This window comes from Sebastes umbrosus, chromosome 1, assembly GCF_015220745.1.
Source record: "Sebastes umbrosus isolate fSebUmb1 chromosome 1, fSebUmb1.pri, whole genome shotgun sequence".
Classification (NCBI taxonomy): Eukaryota; Metazoa; Chordata; class Actinopteri; order Perciformes; family Sebastidae; genus Sebastes; species Sebastes umbrosus.
In genome coordinates, this window is record NC_051269.1 from 17,835,845 (window position 1) to 17,863,640 (window position 27,796).

Consider the following 27,796-nt stretch of genomic DNA (forward strand, 5'->3'; position numbering starts at 1 on the left):
AATAATGACTGTGATAATGGTTCTAAATGTCCACCTACTTTTAGGATCTCTGGCAAACACGAACTCAGATGGTGTGCTGGATTCACCCGCTCCAGAGTTGTTGATTGCTGACACACGGAATTCATATTGCATGCCCTCGACCACATCTTTAACTCCATATTCCTTACCTGTATAGGAAAAATACATACATAACATAGGAATTACAGCAATAGATCATAAGACATTCACTTTTGTGTTGTAACAGATTGTCATAGTGTGATCACCCAGAAATAATGTATGAATAATCAGTAACCTTTGATCATCTCATCAGGTGGATTGACTTGCCCCCACAGGTTGCTGCCCTTCTTGCGTTTCTCGATGTTGTATCCCAGAATATTGGTTCCTCCAGTGTCAGATGGAGGAGTCCAAGAGAGTGTGATGCAGTTCTTGAAGGCACTTACAACCTTTGGTGCTGATGGAGCAGCAGGGTATGCTGTATACACACAAAAGATTGGGATCTGTAAATCATTTCTTAGTCAAAAATGTAGAATTGTTTGTGTACTGTGGGATAATTGACTGTGATGTTGGAATAGCAAAGGTTTGTTCTGAATAATAATAATACATTTTATTGAGATTGCACCAGGTCTAGACTCTTCAGTCTAGACCTGGTCACAAGTGAAAGTGGCACAGCAAAATTCATCTGTGTGATTTCATGAATGGTGATGGTAGAGGCTTGGTGATGACTACTCACTTTGCTAGCTGGTGAACTACAGTTGCTGGTGAGATAAAGGCTAACATGCTAGCAAGCCGTGAATGTGCTAGCGCTATACGGTCACAATAGCTTCTTTCGATTTTCTCTATATTGTGGCATTTACTTCCCCCTGGGATTTCGTTCTGAGGATTGTGCATCATTTTATTCAATAAACAGTTAATAGAGAGTAGCTAACAGGATATTAAGTTCACATAGTTTATTAAAGAGATGTGTTTGTAGCATTGACTTCTGTCTCATAACTGTTTGAAAATCATGCCTCTTTTGTGGAGCAGTATATACTCTAAACTGGATGAGGTAAAACAACTGAAAAGCTACAATAGCCTCCTCCCTTTTGGATTCTCCAGTTCTCCGTTACTTTCAAAGGTCGACACTATCAAGACGATTTGTTGTTGGTCAACGGTGCAAATTTGTGGGCTCACCAAAACTGAACTGATTTGTGCGTATTTTCCTCGCTCCTGCAAGTGAATCTGCCAATCGTTGCGATTGAAATTGATTTTGCTCTGAAATTGTGTGTGGTGTGACTGGCCGTTACTAAAAAGTGGTATTTTTAAGATAACACAGTTTCATAATGTTGGTCTGAGTTTACCTTTTGTTCCGGCTTGAATGTCCTCTGTTTCCATCAGCTCACTGGTGCCCATTTCAGTCTCCACTCTGATGCGAAAGCAGTACCTCCTGCCGTGGTCTACATCAGTGTCCCTGTATGTGGCCTCCGGACCAATTGGCCCCACCTTCTTCCAGGTGTTGCGGCCAACTTGTTGTCGTTCGAGGATGTAGTTGTCTATCTTGCAGCCACCGCTGTCCTTTGGGGGCCTCCACTTGAAATCAATTGCAGAGGCGGTGGCTTCAACAATCTCCAGAGGTCCCATTGGAGGAGTGGGTTTATCTGCCAGAAAACAAAGTAGCATATAGAATATTAACCTATGCTGAACAAGTTACATAAAGCGTGACAGAAACTGCACAGGCTTTTACAAGTTAGACAGGTCATTTGTAGGCCACTTACTGTATAAGTGCATACAAAATACTGTAAAATAATGTTTGTATACATACCCGTTACAACAAGCTGGCTGTAGGCCTCAATACTGCCAAACTCATTTTTGAGTTTTATCTTGACTTCACCACTGTCCTTGCGCTGCAGCTTGCTTAGAAGCAGACGGGTGGAACCTTCCGTGTGTTCCAACTTAATGTTTGATTCATCCGAAAGCTCTTCACCGTCAAGGTACCACTGGATTTTTATTGGATCCCGTCCGACATAAGGTAGTTTGAAGGTAGCTTTGTGTCCTTTTTTCACTATTACAGGTTTTTTAAAAGCTTCCAGTTCCTCAGCACAAAATCTTGGCGGATCTACAATGATTGGTAAAACAATACAGACATATATTTAAAGTCGTCTTATGCTTTCTAGTTATGTACTTAAGACAAACTTTAGAGTAATCTGCAGCATTCTTAAAAATCCATGCTCATCACGACCACGACCTGCGGGCACTCTCTAATGAGTGATGCAACCCCTTAATGCAAATGAGTAATTTCTGTAAGGAAATACATTTTTTTACCTTCAACAACAATCATGGACTCTGTCTTCCGTCCATCTGCTTCAAATTTATATTTTCCAGCGAAATCCTCTGTGACTTTGTGAATTTTCAGCCTGTGGAAAGTTCCGTCTTTCGTAATGGTTATACCGTCAGATGAAGTAATCTGGAAAAAAACTAAGATATTACTGCAACACAACATATGTGAATCAAGTCTCATCTGAAGCTCTCACGTATATATGAATACATGATAATTCCTATTTGGCCACATTGCTGCAATAACACCAAAGCCTATAAGCTACACATTTAGACCACATTTAGACCCTGGGCTTACCTCTTCTCCATCTTTGTACCAGATTCCCACACAGTCTTCACTGCTCACTTTACACTCCAGCTCTGCTGCTTCTCCAACAATGGCTTTGCAGTCAGAAAGCCCAGCATGAAAATGAACTCCTGGATCTGAGGATTTATTAACCAGTAAGTTAGTGAATGCACACGGCCAACAGCTGACCTCTTCTGCATACATTTTGTTGTCTAGTTGTTTAAAGTTTTTGCAATGCATCCATGTATGGATGTGTACACACTTACCTCACAGTCAAGCTTCACACATTTTCTTTCTGCATTCTTGTTTATCATGTCTTTTATAATGGCATTTGATTATAAAATACATCATAAAATGCAGATGCGATGTCAGAAAATATACTTGAAGCGACGACTTGATGTAATCCAAGGCATTTATTTGAAACTTGATGAAGATGTCTTGGTGGTTAGTGTGTAGCTTGTAGTCTTGTTTGGGAATGTCCTTCTTCAACTTGAAAGATTGCGGAGTTGAAACTCATAAGAATATAATCACCGAGGCTTTCATTTGCCTCTGTTCAAGAAATATGCACTCTCAAAATATGAAAGATCCCACTTAAGACGGACATTTCCTTGGTCAGTGGAAGAGATGAGCATTTTGTATGGTTGATCTGAATACAATCTTCAATGTGCAGGAATTGATTTCAGAGCATGGTCATCCTCCAAAGTGAGCTTGGGTTGTCTTCCATCTTCAAGTTATGCAAGAGCGTGTCTACACACAAGTGTTGCAGTTGTTGAAGAACATGATGTGTTTGCTCATATAAATAATTAACCTCAATGCACCGACTCATCCTGAATTAACATTTAAAAAGGCAAGCAAGTTCGTTAACACAGAGCACAGGTGCATTTAAACAATACTCACGCACATACACACACACACACACACACAAACACACAGTCTGAAAACAATATATAAGAGATGGATGTGGATGCATAAATATTGCCTGCTGATATAGATAGAAACCTGTAGGTCATAGAAATAAATGTGCAAATTTGCATGACATTTGATGAGCATTTCTTAAAGGCACTCTCAATGTCAAATCCACTCTTACTGAACTGTGATCCTTCTAAAAGGCCATTTAACCAGTTAGAGATCAAATATAGCATTCTGCTCAGTGGCCACACACTTTCTGTTAACCCTCAAACCACTGGGAAAGTCATCTGCTCATCAAATGACTTTATTCAGTGACAGTGCTTCCCATGCAGCAGTTAATGCAGAGCCAGTAATCTTACCACTAACTGTCTCCACGATCAATGGGCCTTGCCGTGCACGACCTGAACGCTTGCCAGCTGCTGCTGGCTCGCCGCCGTCTGCACCCTCACCGTTTTCAGCAACTTCATCACAGCCTGCTGCTGGCCCAGTGCCATTACCACCACTGGCACCACTCGCTTCTGTGTTTTTTGGTTTTTCAGTTTTAGGGGATATCATCGTAATTACCATCAACCCAATGTTTCTCATTTGCTGTTGGATATGCTTTACAAATAACATTAATGAAAACAGTAACAATTCAAATATCAACATGGAGCATGAAAACAAAATCAGCAGCAACAACAAAAAAAGCAAACATTAACTCCAATACAGAAGAAGAGGGTGGTGGAAAAGATGATATTCAAGATGGGTCCCATAATGGTGCTATTGTGAAGTGACTTAATTAAAGATAGGGTCATAAGTAATGGATCGCTGTCGGGGTATAAAGACCATTTCAACCAATATAACAAATAGTGTATACTGGATAACATCGTCAAACCTGCCTTTAACCTAAGGGCCTTGTGGATTGTTATTATTTTTGCAGTTAAGACTGTTTTGCTATTAAGTGTCACTTGTTGCATTCATACATGGTATCATGAATAAAATATTTTACTACAAGGATTAATACCAGTGACAAAAGTGCTGATACTTAATTTTATTAGTATTCAACTAAATGGACGATAGTCTATGATATGATTAATTGTGTAAAAGTTAGTGTTTCTGTTCTATCAAATATGTTACAAACCTAAAAATCTGTTATGAAGAGGCACCTTTTATGTTCTCAACTTGAATACAGCTGTAGTCAAGTCACCTTTTCCATTTTCCATCCTTTAACACAACATGAATTGAACAAGCGATTTATAACAACAAAAAGACAAACATGTCTACAAACATGAAAGCACACATAATACACACAAAACATAAATATAGAACATTTCTATATTCATTTAAGTAAAGAATTAGATGAAGAAGGAAGCAGAATTTAGCATAGCACATACATGATATACTAATGTCTGTTTCTCAGAAGAGGCACAAAAACACACGCACACACATAAAGATAGAGACATATAACTTTCTGTTTCATTAATCAATGTTGGCTAAATTATTGATAAATTAATGATTGCTAAATTTAGCAGATAGTTAATAAGCTTTATACCTAAAGCCCAGGATTTTCAATTGGTTTTGGACTGAAAACCATGTGAGCAATTATGTTTCCTGGGACACATAATACAGTAACTAACTGTACTGCATTTTTTGATGTAGGCTCTAGAACTACAAGGCTTTTAAAGAATTGATTAACATAACTCTGAACCCATGCTACAATCTTTCACATCCTAGATAAAGTAAATTCTACCACTGAGGCTTGACAAGACCTTTCTGAACTTTGTTTTGAAATTCATCCTGGCCTTGTGGAGCTTAATTGTACAATTGGAAAAGCGGAGCAGCGTTGAGCTTTGTAAAGCATCAGCGGTTTAATTTGGTCAGTGTTATATACATTTATTGTTAAAGCAGCTGCATCAAAGTTAGGAAATGTTTAGAATTTCCTACAGCTGCAATGTCAAAGTCATTTTCATTCCCAAATGACTTTAATTGTCAGTAAATTGTCTGCAGCATGCAACCTTTGACAACTCTTACCAACAACAGCTTCTTCAACCTCCACATTTGTCTTTTTGGGACGTTTTCCTTTTTTCCCAGATTTTCCACCTTGTTGATCTGTGGTTTCCTCATCACTATTATCTCCTATTAATGATGATAAGTAGCAACTTCATTGAGAATGTCACACATATCTAAATATGACCATTTACCATCAAACTCTGACTAGCATAAATGTGATATACTGTACACACTGGTATTCATTGTGCATGATCTGAGCATGATCATCATCAGTTCCTTTTTTGAAAAATTGTATTCTAAGGTTCTTCATGAAAGTATTGTTGATTAACGATTTTTTAAAAACATATGAATTAAAGATTAATGGACTTGCAATGAATCGGAAAGTTAATTGAAAAGAGGTTAACATAATAAACATCAAGAGAATTGTAAAATGCAGACAAGGAAATACAGAGACAATATCAACATACTATAAAAACATCAACAACAACAACAAAATACAAATACCTCAACATTAATAATGACAGAAGCTTCTCTATAAAGATGTTGAAATTGCATTTTGATTAGCATAGAAGAGAATAACGGCCACATTTTGGAAGTAATTTTTTTGTCAAGTCTCTCAAAGTAAATTGCAGTATGAGTTATATTCTTACCTATCACTGTATCTGGAACAAGTGGACCATCTCGTTTTTTGCGTCTCCCTCCTTTTCCACCTCCTTCTCCTCCCTCTCCTCCCTCTCCTCCATCTCCTTCTCCCACTCCTTCTCCTCCATCAGAATCTCCAAATGAATCATCTTCACCTTCACCACCTCCGGCTCCACCCCCAGCTCTGCCTTTAGCTCCAGCTCCAGTTCCATCTACTCCTCCATCTTCACCACCTGCATCACCAACACCACCAGCACCACCAGTGCCTCCGCTACCATCGGCAGCACCAGCTTGTTTTTTCTTATTTTTCCTTGCAGCTGCATCGGCAGCTTCATCGGCAGCTCTATCCTTCGCGGCCGCTTCCTTCTTTGCCTTTGCAGCAGCCTTAGCTGCAGCTAAGGCTGCAGCTTTTTCTTCAGCCGCTGTCTTTTTAGCTGCTTCAGCCTCTACTCGGGCAGCTGCTTCTGCTACTTCTCTCTCTGCTTGAGCTTTCTTGGCCATTTCCAGTTTTTCTTCCAATTCTTTCTGATATTTTTCCTGCTGTTCCTTAGCTATTTTCAGCAGATCTTCATCATTTCCACCTCCAGCCATAGTAGTTTTGCGAGTTGCCTTCTTGCCCTTGTTGGCGGGATCCTTGTCAACTATAAAAGATAACATGGCAAATGCATTTATAGTTTTTAGCTGAATATTAAATTCAGGATTTAACAATGATTTGGTGTCAGGGAAAAGTATCTTGAAGGTGTTCCATATGTATGCATGCTACTGGAATTTGTACTGCATGAAGAGAATCCCCAAGGATAAAAAAGTAGGAGGAGAATAATTTCTTACCGTCAACTACAAGCCAGGCATTGCAGGATTTTATTCCTGCTACAGCAACATAGATACCGGCGTCCAAAGGCAAACAGTCCCGCACCAGCAACTTGTGGATGAGCTTATCTTCAGAAACAGTGATTTCATGTTTCTCATCATTTGTCAGCGGAGTGTTTTTACCCAACCATCTGAGCTCATTCATAGGTGCAGTCAAGACACATTGAAAGAGGGCGTCTTGTCGTTCTTCTGCCTTAACCTCTTGTATTTTGACAGCAAAATCACATTCAGGCACTGCAGGGTTACGGAAAGATACAAAATGGAAAAAAAGAAGCAGTTAGAGAAACTATTTTTAATTTCATCAATCTATCCCATCCATTTCATAAACTACTTATTCTGTACAGGGTTACTGGTGGTGTCATTGGGTTAATTTAATTACAGTTATAAAATATCTGTAGACCGCATCAATATTTCAGTAATCCTTGAACTGAATTTACTTAAACCTATTCTAACTGTAATCACATGATTGAAGACATACCTTTAAAATCAGTGGAGAATACATTGACGCCCCCAACATCCACTGAGTAGAGTCCAGCATCTTCTTTACCTAGATTTTTAATTGTGAATATATATTTCTTGCCAACTTGTTTTAAATTATGCTTCTTCGAATCGCTTTCTTCTTGGGTGAATGGAACCATGACGCCATTCTGCAGAATTGATGGGCATGTTACCATATTGATAATAGATAATAAAATGCAGTAAGATATTACTGAAGTTGGTAGTTAACGTTCCTTACCTTGTACAGGAAAAGTTTGCTGGTAGGGTCCTTGAGGTCCATGTCCAGCTCAAATGTTGCACAGTCGTCATCATTGACTTCAATATGTTTCAGTGTACTGATGTGTGTAACAAACTACAGCAGAAATAAAAAACAAAACTATCAACATTTTTAAATGGCTCTGCTCATACAGTGTAAGAAAAATGCTGCTTAAACAACAAGTGGCATAAACGGATGTTTGGTTTGACATGATTATGATAGAATTAAAGGAGAATCAAAAGGCTAAATACCTCTGCAATCTCCTCCTCTCTCTCTTTCTTCATTTCAGTGAGTTTCTTCAGCATGCGACGGAAGTCTGTGATACCGTAATCAGCACAGATGCGCTCGTAATCTTTTTTTTCTGCACTAAGGAGAATTTCCCAGACCTTTTCCTCGGACTCCATCGGCTTTTCCTCACGTGTTCCATCAGGATTACTGTAGAGAGAGAAATTTTCATTAAGCCCAACACACCAACGTGTTTTTAATGGAAATAATTACTCTCATACTGTCATAGATGGAAAACTATTCACCATCATAAAGAAAATACTATTACAGTGTATTTTAGGAGACAAACAGCTATATTTACTATATTTCACTCACCGTTTTTTAAGCTTTTTTTTGATGTCCGCAACATCTGGGGAGCCATAATGAAAAACATCAGTCCTTTGTCTTATACAATAGTATTCTAAAAGAGCAGGTCCCATTTACCTTTATTGACAGTGTACATATAATAGTTTGATTAAAGTGCAATACAATTTTTTTTCTTTTAATAAAATAAAACTATATTTTTAGCTTAAAGGGGTACTGCACACTTAAATCTTAAATCTTTTTTTTTTTTAGAAAACCTGACTGTACTTTGATGAAACACATCAATGCTGGAGTTGATATATTGATATATTGATATATTGATATTTCATGAGCATTTCATGAGTTGACAATGGCTCAATACGCAATCAACAACGATTTAAAACAGTAGATGTACTTTTTAAATCAGCCCTAAACCTTGCAAGGCTAATGCTGAGATAGTTGACCATTTAGGTCTAATCTACGTCATGAAATTTATATAAAAAAATAATTTTAACGTCTTCTAATCAGTAAGCAACTCCAAGTAGTGAGCAACTCCTGCCTCACACCCCCTGATGCTGCTGATCTTCACTTTCTCAGTCAATTTCTTAGCCATTAATGTGTCAAGTGACAGCGCACAGTGGTACTGTGCTGATACGACAGAAGCACCATGACAGGAAGATTTTTCCAAATAATTCCAATTAGTGAATAAAATGTCATGTTGCTATGAAAATATATGGGCTAAGTTGTAGCACAGAGGAATTGAGCTGCTGCATCATTCCAAGTATTGATAGCATAGATGAAAACCATCAACCTCTATTCATCTTTGTACTCAGCTGGTTGCCCAATTCTCTTAAAAAAAAAAAATGATTAATGTGTTTTTAATTGCAGTGCTAGTTTGTCTCATATTGACTGCTATTTGTGTATGACGGGGGCAAGGACGGTGTACTCTCTGTTTTTGATGGCTTTGACCTTAAAATGGTCAGCCTTGACCTGACAGCCAACAAACACAAACTACCTTGCTACAAAAAAGTAAAAAAGAAGTAAGATTTGAAAACCTCTTCAGATAAAACTTTGAGGGTCATGTGTTTGAAACCTCACCTTCTCCTTGTTTCTTCTGAAGTTCCTTGGTCTTAGAGAATCCAACTATGAACAAACAGTTGATTTAATTTAATTTTCATTCCATTTGTCACAATTCAATACAAATGTGCAAACTCATCAAGAGGATATATAATTCAATTATTATATATTATACTGGAAATATACAGTGATTCAAAGATAATAATAATAAGGATCCTACCCTCAATAACATTCAAGACGACAGTGCAAACTGCCTTTCCATGTTCATTTGTTGCAAAACACTTGTAGGTGTCAGCATCCTCTGGAGTGACCTTAGGAAACTAATGAAATTCAAACACAGAGTTAAGCACATCTTTATATATATATATATATATATGTATATATATATATATACTGTATATAATATGAGTGCACGGAAATTCGCCCCAAAAAATGTCTCCCATTTACTTCTATGGTGTAATGTTAGCAGTTTAATGCAATGCTTAAAGGGATAGTTTGGGTGCAAAGCAATATAATGCTGTGGACGGGGCCAGCAGCAAACTGTGTTTTATCCACCTAAAAGAAAGGCTCACCTAAAGAAAATCAATATCCGTTTAAGTGTACGCAATATTCAGAATATTTTCTGAAGGGGAACTGAACTGAAAGTGAAACTTATGTACTGTTTTTTGGAGTCTGGTGACTTTGAAGAAAGCATAGATAAGTTTCACTTTCAGTTCAGTTATGCGTCGGAAAAGGCCGTCTGACGGCAAGATGAAGTGGTGAAAATCGAATGCACTATGGGTAAGTACCTCATATAAACCCCACTTCAAAAACCCCCAACTATCCCTTTAACTGCTATTGAGAAATGGATGACTTTCTGCAGCTAAATTCAGACCAGATAATAATCTTTGGCCCTGATCATCTACAGTAGCAAGAAAATTACAACCGTTTATTGGTCCACTGGTAACCAATATAAAATCTACAGCCAGAAATCTAGGTATCACATTTGATTCTCAGCTGAACTTCGAACCACATGTCAACAATCTCATTAAATCCTGCTACTTCCAGCTGAGAAATATTACCAAAATTAAATCAGCTTTGTCTTTTCCTGACTTAGAAAGGCTTATTCATGCCTTTGTCTTATGGGTCTGGACTATTGCAATGCACTATATACCTGCCTCAGTCAATCCTCAGTGGCTCGGCTTCAGCTAGTTCAGAATGCTGCTGCTCGAATTTTAACTAAGACCACTCGTAGGCCCCATATTACCCCGATTCTTGCCTCCCTTCACTGGTTGCCAGTTGAATTCAGGATTGATTTTATGGTTCTTTTTACGGCTCAACACTATCTGGCCTCCAGTTATATTCCTGAGCTTTTGACTCCTTATGCTCCAAGTTGTAACCTGCGATCCTCAGGCCTACACTTGCTAGTTGTCCCTAGGTCAAGGCTGGTGACTAAAGGTGGTCAGACATTTGAGGTCACGGCCATTTGGCTCTGGAATTCTCTGCCTGAGGAGATGGCTTCCCACGACACCTGTTGTTAAAGCATTGCTTTAAGCATATTTTTATAGGGACGTTTTTTGAGATGCCTGATTTGTAACTTTTGTTGCTTTGTTTTTCTTTTGTTCTGTTTTGCCTTTCTGCACATTATTTCTTTAATTCTTTTCATTGTTTTTACCATTAGAACTATATTTTGTATATTTTATATTGGTTGCTTTTTTTCTCATGTATTTTGTGAAGCACTTTGTAACATTGTTTAGATATATCAAGCATGTGATTCCTGTTTCGCTGCCGTCTTGCATTTTTTCACTAGTACATTATCACATTATCAGACTACAAATTGTAGTATCGTTCTCAAACACTGTTTACAGTCTGTGATCGATGATCAATGTTCATTCGTTATCTAAAATCGGAAACACGAAATCACTTCATTTTTCGGGGCGAGTGCGGGTACTACTCGTTGATTGGAAACATAATGTGACCGTGCCTTTAGGGTTTCTTGAAGATTGTCATCATTTATACCTCGATGGCTACATGTATAGCTTACCTCAATGGTATGTTCTTCAGATACTTCATCATACTTTTGCTGGCACACGTCGGGATGAAAATGTATTTCTCCGTTTGCTCTGCTCCATGTTACAGTAGGTGTTGGGGTGCCCACTATTTTGGCCTTAAAGACTGCAAATTTACCTGGAATGGGATAAGATGAAGATTTCCTTACTAGTAACAAATCATTCATTGCTATATTTTCAGTAAAGATATGTATGTTGCAGATACATGGCACATTTTTTAAACTTTACTCACATGCAAATAATTGAACAAACATTTCTTTTTGGATTGTTCTGTTTGGTACATTAGAGCAAGATGCTGTTTAATATGTTTCATAATTTGTAGTTTGTTTTTACATGTAACTGCATATGATTCAGTTTTAATCAAGGAGTGTTGTCTCCTCACAAAAAAATTGACATGGCCAAATAAGCAACTGATATGTGTTTAGGAAGATTTTTTGCCCAAATGATATGTGAAAGTGCACAACATTGCAGAAGTTGAGAAGGTGAAATGAGCCTTTAAGGCTTCACCACACACCACATTACTCATTGTCTTTGTCAAAGTCTGCGAATTCTGTTAATTCTTCTCAAATAATATGAATCAAATATTCTCAACATATATTTAGTCAGGATGCCCATCACTCCTGAAGTCTACATGTTGCTTATTACCATTTGTGATTTTGGACAAGGTACTTTTTTACTGTCCAGCACACGTTTATTCAAGTTTTTTAATGTGAGAGTAAAAAATATATACATATTTTTTATTATTTAAGATGGTTTTGAGTCGATCTCTCAGAGACATGAAGACTTACCCTCTTGAATAGTCAGAGCAATGGGTTTGCGGGTGAAATCTGGAGTTGTCATTCCCTCTGGAAGTTCCTCCTTGAACTGCGTTATCATGACACCGGGCACCTTCGACTTTATCTTGATGCCTGATCAAATGAAAAAAGATATATTAACAACTGAGTCTAATATATAGAGGGGACAAGTTATATAAGATACAGTATATGCAAAACATTTGCGAAGCATGAAGATGTTAATGACTTATTTTGAGGAGCCACCTCTGTAAATCAGGGAACTTGAATACAAATCTAAAACCCAGACAAATTACCCAGTTGTGTCAACGTCACACACATTTAAACAAGTATATATCTGAAGAAAGCATCATATTTTGGGATAAAAAAAATATGCCACAGTAATGGTTCAAATTTCTAAAGACTTGTATTGCTAAAAAAAAGAAAAAAATGACTCAATCCAGTAGTTGGTGTGATAATTTACATCAGCTTAATCGTCTTTATTTATCTCTCTCAAAATATTTCAAGATTATCTAGCATTTTCCGAATAAGCCGAGTGACCAGTATTTAGGGATGACTTAAGCAAATACAAAAGTTCTCAACTAAATTAGCATGACCCTCTCTGCCACCCTAAATCTGACCCTGTCAACATTTGTTATAGCCAACTTGTTCTCGAATTATTGTTCTGCTCTTTTTGCAAGAAGATAATGCAAGTGAGTTAATTTATATCCCCTCCTACTCTAACTCTAACTCTTGTGTGTTGGCTTTGCTCTGAGCCCTTTACCCTCAAAACAGAGAGTGCTCATAAGGAGCAGTACATACTGTACAACCCGACAGTATGATCAAAGGTCAGAAACACTTCCAAAGGGAATGTGACTGTCTAATTTATGCATCAAGGCAATTTATCAATGTGTAAAACCACATTTTTAAGCAACGTTGTAAGAGAAAATGTATCCAAGTTTTCTTTAATAATGTACTTTAGACTCCCACCTCATGGGCCTCTTAACATTAGTAGAGAGTGTTTATTCTTCATAGAAACATGCACCCACAAGTGACTTTATTTGTATGAGTAGCAGGCGTGATAAACTCATTGTGGGTGTTGTAATAAATTCAAGACTCTTGCCATAAACATGAATGTTTATGTCATGTTGAAAACGTGAGTGGAAACTTCGAGCTGATGTTAATTAGAACATAGAACAATTCATATTTAAGTTCTTGAAGACAGTTGATAAAATGTTTCTCATTAACTGACTGTGCACACAGCTCTATATAGATTACTTTATAGATTTTCTGTTTATATACTGGAAAAACAAAGTTCGGAAACTTGTGTTTGGTGGATTATTTCTCTGTTGTTACAATGCTAATGGTCATTGTATTTTACATTGTTGGAAAGCCTGTTTATTGACCTTCGCAATGATGTCCAACTTGTAAGGATCATGCATTTGTGGGATGAGCAGCACAGCTGATTATGTGGGGAGCTCCCAAGAAAAATTTGCCAAAATGCTCTGCCAATGGTAAACAGTGTATTCTCATAAGGCTACCAGGAAGCCTGCAATGACTGCCCTTCACCGTCAGGCCCATTTGCGCTGGTGTCGACAACACAGACAATGGAACCTGAACATGTGGGGGAATGTCATGTTCAGTGATGAGTCCAGGTTCTGTCTGCCAAAGTTGGATGGCAGGGTCAAAGTATGGAGACGACGTGGAGAACGCTATGCTGATTGTTGCACCGATGGAGTAACAGCTTTTGGTGGGGGCAGTGTCATGGTGTGGGGGGGCATCTCCCTCACTGGCAAAACAAGGCTTGTCATCATTGAAGGCCATCTCAATGCAGGGAGATATCGGGATGAGATTCTGCAACCAGTGGCGATCCCATATCTCCACAATCTGGGACCTAACTTCATCCTCCAAGAAACAACGCTCGCCCCCACAGAGCCAGGGTTATCACAGACTACCTCCACAATGTGGGAGTAGAGAGAATGGAACGGCCTGCCAAGAGTCCACACCTCAACCCAATTCAACACTTGTGGGATCAGCTTGGGCGTGCTGTACGTGTTACAGTGACCAACACAACCTCGTTGGCCGACCTGCAACGAATCCTGTTTGAGGAATGGAACGCCATCCCACAGCAACGTGTGACCCGGTTGGTGACCAGCATGAGGAGGAGGTGCCAGGCTGTTGTAGCTGCGTATGGATCTTCCACCGCTACTGAGGCTCCTGACGGTGTATTAAATGAATAAAGTGTAAAATAGCCAATATGTCTTGTTTGTTCCTTGTTACTGATAGAGAGTTCAATCATCCAATCCACCAAACAACTCAAAACAAGAGTCAACACCAGCAGGAGAATACACTGTTTACCATTGACGGAGCATTTTGGCAAATTTTTCTTGGGCGCTACCCACATAATCAGCTGTGTTGCTCATCCCACAAATGCATGATCCTTACAAGTTGGACATCATTGCGAAGGTAAATAAACAGGCTTTCCAAAAATATAAAATACAATGACCATTAGCATTGTAACAACAGAGAAATAATCCACCAAACACAAGTTTCCGAACTTTGTTTTTCTAGTTTAGATTACATGTAGCTCAACCATTAAGTTGTTTTTCAGCTCTCATTTTTAGCTTGCAAATTTAAGCATTATAAGACAAAAGTCTCCCAAAGATAAAACGTTTATCCACTAATTCTCTTTTCATTTGAATTACTTGTTCATTTAGTATATGATATACAAGTATATGGTCTACTCTACATTAAAAAAGTTGTATTATTTCTACATTTTCATACATTCTGTGCACACCTTAAATGTTGTAAATGGATCAAGTTTAAAAAAGCCTTGTGCTAAATGTTAGTGTTAATGTAGGAAGTGCAGTTGTTTAACTTTATAACATTTGGATGAGGCTGAATAAATACATTTAATAATGATTTTACTCTTTTTATAAGCCTAAAGAATCAGATCATGGTCATGCCAGAGTTGTTTGGCAGGAGGTTGAATAGATTATGATAGAAATGTAGTTTCCCGGTAACGTTTAGATATTGAGACATTTAGATTTTCATTTGAACTTCACATTCATGTCAACTGTAGGATGTAATTAAAACAAGGCAATTTACAGTCATGAAGGTGGACATCTATAATTAATTAAACCCCCTGTGTCCATATTTCAACTACAGTACTACTACTACTACATATTATTCTTATTTCTAGCACAGTTCAGTCTAAATTGTGAGCACTCAAAACGGGGAAAGTTGGCCAAAAGTTTTCCATGTGGAGTAAAAAAAGCGCTGCCCTCTGCACTCTCTAGTGGTCCACTGTGTCCAAAGTATGAGTCCAAGTTGTATTACTATTTAAACCCCTAGGATTTGGCATTGAAGCAGGTTTAAGTGCTTTGCAGAAGTCCCAGAACACCTGGGAGTACCAATATGGACTAACCCATAGCAATCTCGAGGGCGGCATCACTGAATGCTGATCACGGGGTTTCAGCTGGTCCAGGGATCTTTCATTATTTTCTCTTGGCATGAAATACCTGTAATAGGCAAATTATTATTAAATGAGCAGGGTGCCCCAGCATTTTGCAGTCTTAAGCGCTTTGGAGGTAAATTGCTTGCGGCAGGAGCTTCAGAACAGTATACTGTATGTGGCAGAGCGCTGGTAACATTACTACTGCTGCTGTTAACAAGCTGGACGTTCACTCTGTGGAATCGCCAGGATGACGTGGACATCATTAAAAGCAATTTGTTTGCATGGAATGTGATCAGGCTCTTAATGTAGAACAGTAATTAAAGCTGCATGTTTAAGCCGGGCATTGATTTCATGGTCAAAAAGTATTACGGAGTGTAATTGGCTTAACTTTGGTACAGAAAGATTCACAAGAATACTGTCATCCCTGAGCAGATTCAACATTAAACATTTGTATATGTTATACGAGTCATATTAGATCCACATTCGCAAATATCACCAAACTCTTGATGTCTTGTATTTCAGGAGATCTGGCTGTCAGGTGGACGAGCATGTACTTTAGCTGAACTCAATAAAAAGCTGAAAGTTTTATACATTTGTTCCTCATCTGAAATGCCTATGGCTGAAAACAACCTAATTGAAAATAACTGCTCTTATCATGTTCTTGCTTTACTTTTGTATTAAGTAATTTTCCAAAATGTGTTTTCTTTTGTTTGTTTGTTTTGCTTGTGCATCGTATTTAATGGACTCCTTTTTTTGTAGCTGGACTTCATTAGGATGAATTGTTACTGGGATAGGAGCTCCTTAAAAAGGAATGGTTCAAACTTTGAAGTTTCAACCACTGAAATGAAAGCAGTATATAGAAAGTTGTTTAAAGTGTTACCCAATCCTTGTTATTCATTCATTCATTTTTTTATTTTTTTATTTGTGCTGTACAGTCATTTTTATTCTGCACTAAATGCAGCTATGGTCACGTGTCACTGACTGATACTTGAATGAACCATATGTACTGTATGTCGACCACAAAGCCCCACAGAGCTGGAACAAACTTACAGGTGATATTACAGTTTTCTGAGGTGTTTTCTTACACTTTAGTGCTGTACTTTGCTCTATTTATGACTCTGTGCCCTTTCATCTTTTTAATTTCTTAGCTTTCTTCATCTTTTTAAATGTGTTTTTCTTATTCCACGTCTTTTATGGCTTATAAACCACTTTGAAATGCCTTTGTGTACGAAAGGTGCTTTATAAATACACCTAGCATGTCTTGCCATATAAATAAATGATCAAATAAATGAATAATAAGCTTTTCAAAAGCTGCTGACTCACCAACATGTTCCCACTGTTGTTGTTTGATGCTGTGTTTATTCGTAACCACTGTTGGCTGTTAGGACTTTGCAGTAACTTTGCAGTTTTTGCCGTTCAACTGTCTTATTTGTTTATTTCCCAATGCAATTAGGTTCACTGGTCTAAATTGTCGTGGACTACATTAATCACAGCATTCTTGACATATTTTAATTCATGGCCATGAGAAAGACAAGTGCCATCCATGATTTGATACCTAAGAGCATTGTATACTTGTGTTGCCTCAAATTCCCTCAGAGTAGTTGTCAAAGGAATAGAGAGTTGGATGAGGCCTAAGGGCTGCCGGAGGTCACGGGTGAAGTTCCAGCTGATTACCTCGAGACCTCAATGTTCTGTGTTAACTTGACAGCACATGGTTCTCTTAGACCAGCTTTGAACTGCTAGGATCATAGAAATTGCAATTTTGTATCTGTGACAGTCCTGGTCGTCACAGTGAAGCCAAGGAGAGCACGAGGGTCAGGCATGAATGGCCGAAATTCTCAAGGGAATACAGAAAGGGTGACTCAAAGGGGTGACTCCGTTTGCCTCAGTGCTCATCGTATGGAAATATAGCCTGAAATATGTTTTACTCGTAGTCTTTTTACTGACCCCAAATTCATCCTGTTTGCAGTTGATCAATATTGATCTAAGGTTACAAGTTAATTAAGTTTAAGCTTGACGATTTATACGCTTATTTATTTTTCTAGGGGGTATTTGGGTGGCCAGTGAGATTAGCTAGATTTTTAGGAGAGATCATGCTACTCCTTCAGAGATGTCCCTGTAGAGCAAGTTCACTTATTGAGACTGAACTGTGCCAACCTCACTGCTCAAGACTAATGAGCATGTGGACATACAAAGTGGCATTTTTCCTTTAAATTACAAGATGAAGTAGACACATGGAAATCAACCGCAGTGCCCTCTAGCAACAGCCTTAGTATTCATATGGAGGCTGATTAAAATGTCACAATGAAATGAATCCGTTGCGACACTGAAAGTTGAATCATCCATTTCGGATGACACCTTTCAAGGCGTGATGAAGACCACATCATACATGCAACTCACCCAACGTCATGCACTTACAGAAGGTGAGTCGTTTGTGTAATTTGATTTCTTTTTTGCTCGCATACCTTTGTCGTCGGGTTGAACTCCGGCTGAACCGTCGACTAAAACACGCAACGTGACAGCAGGAGAAGGAACAGCACAGGTAAATATTAATCCTGACAAAAGCACCATGGCAGGTTGGAACTTCGACAGGATTATGGAGACAGTAAACATGAAACACCACAATATACAGTATAACCCAGATGTGGGAAGCACAGAGACAGACACAACTTGGGCAGAACATAATATTCAGAGACACATAACACAACAAACCATGGTTAGTCAGAGACAAAGTATAATACAGTGTGTTAGCAATATGTTGTTTAAGCAGCATGTTAATAGTCTTGAAGACTTAACTTCAAGCTCGCTCAGGCATTTTCTCACGCATCTCAGGATGAAACCTGCGCAGTGCTTGAGAGAAATTATGTGCAAATACCTTGTGGAAAAGCAACTTGGAAATTCATTTAAAAGACGCCTTCATTTTGTCTTCCATCAAACAAGGACACCATTTCATTTTTGATTTTCTCTCCAGTTTTGGGAGCGGTTAGTGCCTGTTGCATTGTTCTTCAGATAGATTCAGAGTAACCCCGAGTGAAGGTTCTTTATCAAACTACTTTTTGTAATTTTTTCACTCTCTTTAAGTGATTACACAGCCCATTTGCATCTCAGCTTCTGGCATTTGTGACGCCTGCATTCATTTATTTGACAGATACAGATACACATCCTTGGGATGAGAGATGTTGATGAATGATATGGCCAGCGCCACATTCAAACTTGTTGCTGCTTGTTTTTCCGGGTAGCAAAAAGCTTCCATTGAATCGTAGCATCTGTGTCCCCGCTGACAAATAATGTTCTTTGCCGTTGAGTTTTCTTGAAAAACCATGAATAATATTTGGACTGCTTCCGCTTGATAAAAGAAAAGGCAGAGGTGCTTGTCTTCATTTTCTCTCGGTGGAAATGGTCAGCCCTCAACATAATACAGCAGTTTTCAGATGTCTTGGGTATTCCACGTCTTCATAAAAGGATGTATTTTGTAGACACGGACCTTATGTGACGTGCTAAGCCTCCAAGGTGTTTTCTTGTCTTGCTGTGTTTTTTTTTTCTTGAATGCAATTTCACAAGAATCTTTATTTTCTATAAAGATTATTTGTGTGACTCAAATAGATCCTGTTCATCATCATTCCTCGGTTAAGAGGAAATACAGATGGAGACAGCTGCTATACAAACCCTTGACTGACCCAACCAGTTAGGCCGTCCATCACATTGTACTTACCCGCCTGCCCAGCGGCAGTTTGATCAGTCACCTTTGACTTCTTCCACATCTTGGCTTTCCTCTTGAGCTCTGCTTATTCAAAAGGCCCTGTAGCAAAAAAGACAGAAGATACAAGAGGAAATATTTAGCACTGAATAAATGCATGGCTTGAACACAAATCAGTTTTGATTTGACTGACATTCTCCTCAAAGTTTGAGGTGTCAGACTTTGGGTTTGGTTTGCTCTCAGTTTCTCTTTTTGAAAGGATGTCATGGATTTATTTAAAATCTTTTGGAGGGAAATCAGCTGCTCTGAACTGCTCAAATGGTATTTTCTAAAGTTCACTGCAGTTACTCTAACCAGTCAGTAAGAGGCAGCAACCAGTGTCATTTACAGTAACTGTTGGCCTTAACATGGGATAAATGCCTATCTCAGGTATCCATGTGGAGCCGTGTGCTAATTAAGCAGGGAACTTGTTGAAGCCCTAAATAAGCAGGGTGAAGTGTTTGGCTTAGTTTCTAAATACTCACACACTGCCACTGCTATAGCCTCCCACTCCTGATTAATATTAGTTGATTTATTTTTCTGTTAAAAAAAAATGTGAGTACTAATATGAAATACCATGTTTTAGATTGCCTCTTCACAGGCTTTAGAAAAAAACTGCTAAAAGATGCAGCATGCCACGTTCCACCACAGTTTTCCTCACACTTGCAGTTCTACCTTCTCAAGATTAAAGGGGACATATCATGCTCATTTTCAGGTTCATACTTGTATTTTGGGTTTCAACTAAAACATGTTTAAATGCTTTAATGTTCCAAAAACACTTTGTTTTTCTCATACTGAATAAACCTGTATTCACCCTCTGTGTGAAACGCTCCGTTTTAGTGCCTGTCTCTTTAAGACCCCCTCCTGAAAAAGCCCAGTCTGCTCTGATTGGCTTGTGAGAAATATATGGTGCGGGTAGTTCTCAAGCTGTGGGCGATTTATTCTAATGAGCCTGAATGTGACATAGGAAGGGGAGCCAAATCTGAATGACATGTTTTCTGATCTTGACAGCGCACAAAAAACTGACTGGGTTGTTGTTATTTCCCAGTTTGTGGGTTGGTAGACACTCCAGATCCCCAAATGTATGTGCACAAGCACTGGAAAAGTGAGTTTTTCATGATATATTTATACCAGAAGAGTTATATAAGATACCAGAAGGGTTTTATATATATATATATTAAAAAAAAGAAAACCGGTGTAAATTTATCATTACATTTATGAGGATCACAGCTGACTCACATGACATTTGTTGAACTGTTACATGAGTCATGTGTCCTCTCTGTTATGAAAGGTCACATGCACATCACTTAATGCCATTACTATTTTTTGTTCTTGTAAAATTTGACTTAAGGACTCTCAAGTTAAGAGGTCTTAACCTTCTCATTGGACAGGAACGTAAAGTAGGTGTGGTTATGTACGGTCAATTATTACTATTGTCATTACTACTTTGCAGCTTAACGAAGATTTTCAGAAAATGTTGTTGACATGAAGAGGTGAGTCCTGTTTGAATCCTGCTTTTAGTGCTCAGTGTTTTAGTGCTCGCTTTTGTATTTACTTGGTTGACCTCCGGTACCTTGAACTATCTATCATTAGGATTTTGTTGAATGCTTGCTATTTTGCACTGCTGACTGTGCATGGAAATAGCCTGGTAACTATTGATTGCATGATTTTTTAAATCTCATAGGCATGTGCGTCTACTGTAAAAGATACAAACCTCCTGTTGTATGTCGCCTGGTTTATCAAAGGGTTTTACATTTAACAACAGTATGTGCACTCAACCTACTCCAAATCCTCTAAACCTTTAAAGCCACTGAAAACTTGGTTTCAAATTTTACATTAAGTATTTGTGACACTCAAAAACTCAGATAATCTGTGATCATGTAAGACCCAACTGCTCATAATGAGAAGCTGTTTGAGAAATGTTCAGGGGCTTTAAACAAATAGAAAATTGCCTAAAAGTTGAAGTGTTTGAAAAGTGAGTCTGGCTTAGTTAAAGTAAGGACTTCGCTTTTCGACTTGCACCATCATTTCACTAAATACTGAATCTCAAATATTTCACCTCAAATGTCAAATGTTTACAGTCTGTCCTGAGGTCCCACTGAAAATAAAACCTGCTACAGTATCTTGGAGAGTAATCGTTTTATTTTTAGTTGTGCTCGTGCTCCAGCATGTGTTCAGAAAGGGCCTGGGCTCCAGCAGCGATCTTGGCTGTTGGTGGATCTTGAAAATGAACTACACAACACATATGGTAAAAGCAAAACAGCCTGCAACAGGAGACAGTTTGGCAGGAGGCCCTTTGCATTAAAGGAAAGACACTCATCTTCCCTCCCACTGAATAGTTTTGCCGTTTTAGCTCATTACATTTATAGTTTAATGTTTGGCAGAGGCGCTCATCCAATTAAATGGAGTCTGACTTGTGGGGGAGGGGACGTTGTACACAAAATAACTGTCAATAGATCCGGAGCTTTTTTCCCAGTCACTGTCCCTGAGATTTTGACAGTAAATACTTCTGTTGCTTAAAAAAAAAAGAAAAAGTAAAATAAAAAAATAAGAGCCATGCTTTGTAACATCATTACATCTCACCAGTATGTAGGCAGGCTGGCTGTCACTGCAGGCAACATAACAAATCACCGGGCTTAAAATTAGAGACGGGCTATCTGAAATGTTGGACCACTGTACCAGAAAGAAAATACATCTAGCTTTTTCACCCTCAGAGTTTGTACTCTCCTTTTTGTTTTTGTTTTTCTTTCACTCTTTCACTCTTTACTGTTTATTTTATAATATATATATATATAATATATATATATATATATTATATATATATGTATATATTATTAGAGCTGTTAAAGTTAACGTGATCTTAACTGTAAACGCAAATTCAATTTAATGCCACTAATTTCTTTAACGTATTAACACATCTTGCGATTTTTAGCTTGTAGCAGGCTCAGTTTGAAAGCTACCGTGAAGATACTGGCATCATATGAATCTAGAACCTGAAACTGAACCTAAGGAACCCATGCTGCGTCCTCCACGACTGCATAAGGATGAATATCTTTCACTATAAACCTCCCCAATGCTGTAGTTGTGTTTTTGCCTTTTCTGAATATGCATCTAGATGCTGTTTAAATCTTTCCTACCCGACTCTCTACTCCTTGCGCTATCGACGGCCACATAAGCCACACGTGTTGCACAGTGTTACACAGTCGCCATTTTATTCACTACTTTTTCTCCGTCATTTTCATAGGTAACACTAAATCCGTAATGCTCCCGTACAGCAGAGCGAAACGATGTTGGTGGATCCTCTGCTTTATCGTGTCCACTCGCCATTTCCTAAACTGACTGACAGCCGCACTCAGCACTTCATCCGTGCCAACTGAGAAGGCGGCTGGGGTCACGCTTCATCAACGCGTCATATCTTTGGGGTACACAAACACATGCGCAGTAAAATCTGGTCTACGCTCGCCAAAATTGAGCCAATAGAAACGCACGACCGCAACTTCAGTTACACTGAGCATGTGTTTTACCCCATACCTACAGACCCATGTCCGCCAGTGTCCCAGCCTCCTTCCATAGGCCTTGACTTCTAGTGTGATAATAAACGGGAGCCTAACTCTACATGAAAAAAATACACAATCGGCCTCATAACTTATTTCAAATGAACCGAACAACCGAACGATTTTTTGTGTGTGTATATATATATATATATACACTGTATATATATTAGGGATAGAACCGTTCAGGAAAAAAATCGGAACCGTTCGGTTCGCTAGTCACGGTTTGGATTGTTCGGTTGTTAGGATACTCACATCATATTTGGTAAACATCTATCATCCCCTCACTCTGTTATGTTCTACACACACAATCATAAAGGAGAGTGTTGTTGGAATAAATATGATAGATGTTTACCAAATATGATGTGAGTATCCTAATTAAAAAGATCCTTGTGGCAATTATTTGCTCTCATAGTATTTTGACGGTTTGTCTTGTAACTAATGCCGCTGGATTCGTCGCTGACATTAACAGGATGATCCTTGAGTTTGTGCGTGCTTCCTTAGCCGTCCATGCATGGTCAAACCCTGTGATGTTTGCCTGTAATTTCATATTTGCATGTGTAAAACACCACATCCCTTGACATTACTTAAAGCTGACACCTTCTCGAATTAACGACATGAAATACAGTGACAGGCTTCAGAAGATGTAAGCGGAGTTCTTTGAAGTTTGAAAAAAAGAAAATTGAAAAAAGACACTTGAGTAGCTGCACAGCACACAAACACATAATGTTTAATGTCTCAGTAGTACGTGACATGTCTCAGGGATTCAGTCACCCACTGCAGATGACTGCACCACTGACCACATACTCTTGAAATGGCATCTGGCATCGTCTCAAATGTCCCTCACTGCATTTCACCACACGTCACCGACTGCAGCAAAGTATAGGAGACAGAAAGTACCTTCGGCTGTGTAGCTCACACAAAACAGCGCCTGACAACAAGGCCTTTTGGTGTCAAATGAGCACTAATGAAGCTATTTGAGCTTCCCAGTGGATTTGCTCTTCGAGAGGGCTGACAAGTTGACACATATATGTTGTTCAAAACACGGTGTAGCATGCTGTGTGGCAACATGTTTTGATCAGTCTGCGTTTATCCTCATTAACTTTTTTGGTCTTATCTTTTAAATTGATCGCATTCTTTTTAGATCTATGGAGCGTAACTGCATTGAAGATAATTGCTTTTCACAAAAAGAACATTCTGCATGTGCACAATGTGAGGCACAAGCATAGAGATAATGACTACAGTGTGAACACCATCAACAGCAGTCCTCTGTATTTCTTTTAAAGTGAAGAGAAATCCTATTTTCCGCCAAAGTACAGCCCACACCCTTCACGCAGCTCTCTGAATCTCAGGCTCCATATCGATTTGATACCTCCATCTAAAGTTAGTCATCAACCAACAACCTCCCAGCTCTGACCTCACTGCTATGATCCAGCTTCCCAGATTTAAAACTGTGAAATTCAAGCTGAGAAGCCTGCATGCCTTACTAAAGTGATTTCATGCACCAACACCAAATCCGTGTGTCCTCTGTGTAACTAAATCCTGTACAGTGTTTAATGAATTTCAAAATTATGAACATCGTTACATACTCTGTAATTTGAGCAACTGGAATTAGATAGCACATAAAATTGTACTCAAAGTCACTTTATTGCTCTTTCAGCACATCAAGTTCAGCTCTCTGTGGAGGAAAATAGTAGCATGTATTCATGACACACTTCCGCGTATAATTTAGTTTTTTTACTGCACCTATTTGTGCACCTGCTCTCAAAACGCTGACGTCTTTCTAATGCAAACCTACACATTTTATTTATCCTGATTATGTTCGCAGGGGCTGACTTGCAAGAAATAGGTTGAGGTGTAATCCATTTCTCCTCTCTGCTCACAACATTTTCTCATCCAACCTCTGTTTTTAGGGCCACCTACCTGCTCACAGTCCTCAATGCTCTCAGCGCTGTTCCCTTTCAGGCAGCAGTCTGGTCACACTGTGCCTTCTCCTAATTTTTTCAATGTAATAGATCCTGCTTCCAGCAGCGAGCGAGTCTGTGCTTGATGCTCCTCTACTGACTAGACCCGGTGACTGCCAAAAGCTGTTTAGGCTTTTTCGTATTTGTGGTGACTCCAAAGACATTGGAGGTTGGGTGGGCGGTGAAGCACAGAGGGGGCACAGTGAAGGGTGGGTCAGAGAGCAGGTTAAATACCTCTTAAAGAATCATTTGTTCCCATAAACCAGATGTCGTGACACAAATGAAGATGAAGTTTCTTTGTTTACGAGCCTGAAAATCAAGATATATCGGAGTTCACAAGTTTAAGACTTGATTAGGTCAGCTGCGTGTAGTGAATGTTAATGTGATTGTTTAACTCTTAAAAGCCTGATTAAATGATTATTTATGGAAATAAAGAAGGTAAGACTGAGTGCAGCCAAACTGTTGTTTCTTTTTCAATGATATTCATATTGAATGCACATAAAATGCAGCCTATAAGATAGTAAACATATGGTTAACAGATCTCACTCCATTCAGCACACTTTTATTACAGACCACACACTGCATAAAACCTAAAAAGTAAAGTAACATCAAGCCCATCAAAACAGTCAGGTGGATATTTTCACTAAAATCCACATGTGTTTGTGTTAAGGGATGATGTCAGAATGCTGTCCAAGGCCAATTTCCTGTAATTATGTTTAGAGGAAGTGATACATTCTGGGACATATTAATTACCATCCTGCCAACTTCAATTAACAAAAGAAGGAATGTCTAAATGGCCAATATTGATTTGACAAACTGGAGTGGAAATATATAATGATCTTCACTGGATGAAGTTTGATATCCAGGACCTCTTTTGAAAAGCAGACACATAGAAATTGAAATAGTTATTTATCACATAATATTTAACAATGACAACTCAACAACATCTCAGAAAATGTTATTCTGCATGTGACTTTGAATAAAACCTAAAGATAACCCAGCTACGTCTAAATCAAGGCTCAAGGCTGCGGCACTCGAATGCTTTTCTCTCTCGTCTTTTATTACAGACTCTGGTATTCCAGTTGCATGTCATGTCGCGAGTTGTATTATTTTAAGACACGGCGTAAACGTTTCCAGCCACTGTCCTTAGAGGCTTAAATAAAGAAGTGATGTGTAGGTGTGTCACATTGTTCCCTCCCACCGGGCGTCGTGCCAAACACGGAGCAGCTGCTGCGACTTTATGTGCTGATGAACATCTGAAACATGAACAAGAGCGTCGATAATATACATACTGTAAATGATGCTGGGGAATAAAAGCACCCTTTCTCATACAAAGTGATCCACATATATGTATGTATGAAATATAATGACAAACTTAGTTCCTTGCATAAAGTAGTACTGTGTGCTTACAGTATGTGTTGATTTTATTTTTCTCAACATATGATAAAACACTTGCATTTTCCCTATAAATGTTACATGTGTATTTATGGACACAGATTTTATGGATTTATTGTTAATTTATACCAAACAAATGTATATCTTAAAGAGACAGGTCACGACAGACCTGGTGAAATGTTTGTTATTTTACTGCATAACTTTCTTGCCCCGACGGTAAAACATGTGAACTTTGCCTTCAGCAAAAAACAACAACCATAAATCTGTCTCACTTACAGAAATATGCCTCCAGGTATCATTTTCTAGCAGGTTATGTAACAACTTAAGTCATACAGTATGAATAATCATTGCAAATATCAGTGCTGATCTGCTCTCATATTTTATTTTGAAATCTAATTTTAAAAAAGATTATTTTTTTACTGGGGAACCTTTATTTCTTATGCTTTGATGTTGATGACGTTTAGCTACTCGGAAATATATCATATGTGATTTCAGGATCTAATACAGTGACACATCAGTAGCTTACATGTCTCTAATTGTCATACATTCATAAGGGCTTAATGCTTAAGCATACATACATTTTCACAAGCTACTTAACTGGCTTACTGGTTCACTTACATGGAAAGCTGACACCACAAGCATGTTCTGGTTCATAGGCCGCCAAAGGTCTCGCCATGTCATCTGGTCAGATCGAGATAGGGCAAGGGTTAACGGAGAGCATAAAAACCACGCTATATTTAAGCTATTGTGATATCGTGAAACAAAAATAATGTATGATGGTGTTAATATGATAAGACACCAAGATGCATATGAAAAATAATTTTGCGATTAAGGCTTATGACAAGTGTGTCATTGTATTATATAGTTAAATTGAGAATTTTCATTCGTTTTGTAAAAAATATTTCTGTCCGAACACTCTGATGATTTAAAAAAAACTTCAATACTTAGCAGTACACACATGTACAAACATAACAAAAGTAAAGACATATTCGTTCATTTGTCAGTTTATTGGGGACACCGAGCTAAATCAAATGCAGTCTAGACACAACCAGGTCTCACAGATAGGCGTATGAATACTATGACATTACACTGATATCCCACGTGTCATGAGTACACATTTTAGCCTTTTTGCGTGTCATCTATATGCCACGCAAATGTCCGCGGTTTAGGCAAGAAAAGCACTAACTTAGGTTCAGGTTTAGGTTAAGGAATAACATCAAGGTTCGGCTTAAAATAAGTATGTAAACTATGTAAAATACAAACAGAAACAACGTAACACAACTGCGGAAAACACGTGACAAAACGTCATTAACTTAACTTACAAAACAAAACACCAGTCAACAACTGTCTCAAACATCGGTCTCCTGGTTTAAAGTTGTGTGTTTGCTGGACCCATCCACCTCCCAACTCGCCCACCATAATTGGTCTTTCTCACTTTTAAACTACGTCTCTAACTCTTACCGTAGCATTTATA

At 38.5% G+C, this 27,796-nt stretch overlaps 1 protein-coding gene across 4 annotated transcripts in view; it reads right to left on the minus strand.

Moving 5' to 3' along the window:
- igfn1.1 (immunoglobulin like and fibronectin type III domain containing 1, tandem duplicate 1) overlaps positions 1–25,058 on the minus strand; it is a 29,672-nt gene extending 4,614 nt beyond the window's left edge. Inside the window, exons 1-20 of one of the 4 annotated variants that reach the window (XM_037787140.1) lie at positions 24,887–25,057; positions 19,389–19,475; positions 12,238–12,357; positions 11,425–11,567; positions 9,622–9,721; positions 9,423–9,467; positions 8,358–8,391; positions 8,009–8,192; positions 7,740–7,853; positions 7,482–7,650; positions 6,965–7,237; positions 6,145–6,777; positions 5,516–5,620; positions 3,865–4,023; positions 2,609–2,733; positions 2,299–2,440; positions 1,799–2,092; positions 1,338–1,634; positions 293–472; positions 39–167 (exon numbers count right to left, since the gene is read on the minus strand). In XM_037787140.1, the coding sequence (XP_037643068.1) occupies positions 39–167; positions 293–472; positions 1,338–1,634; positions 1,799–2,092; positions 2,299–2,440; positions 2,609–2,733; positions 3,865–4,023; positions 5,516–5,620; positions 6,145–6,777; positions 6,965–7,237; positions 7,482–7,650; positions 7,740–7,853; positions 8,009–8,192; positions 8,358–8,391; positions 9,423–9,467; positions 9,622–9,721; positions 11,425–11,567; positions 12,238–12,357; positions 19,389–19,437 (3,295 nt within the window). In that variant the 5' untranslated portion in view covers positions 19,438–19,475; positions 24,887–25,057. Of the gene's footprint in view, positions 1–38; positions 168–292; positions 473–1,337; positions 1,635–1,798; positions 2,093–2,298; positions 2,441–2,608; positions 2,734–3,864; positions 4,024–5,515; positions 5,621–6,144; positions 6,778–6,964; positions 7,238–7,481; positions 7,651–7,739; positions 7,854–8,008; positions 8,193–8,357; positions 8,392–9,422; positions 9,468–9,621; positions 9,722–11,424; positions 11,568–12,237; positions 12,358–19,388; positions 19,476–24,886 lie in introns of all 4 variants that reach the window. The other 3 variants (XM_037787167.1, XM_037787148.1, XM_037787158.1) reach the window with 3 other exon arrangements.
- Between the last annotated feature and the right edge of the window lie 2,738 nt (positions 25,059–27,796).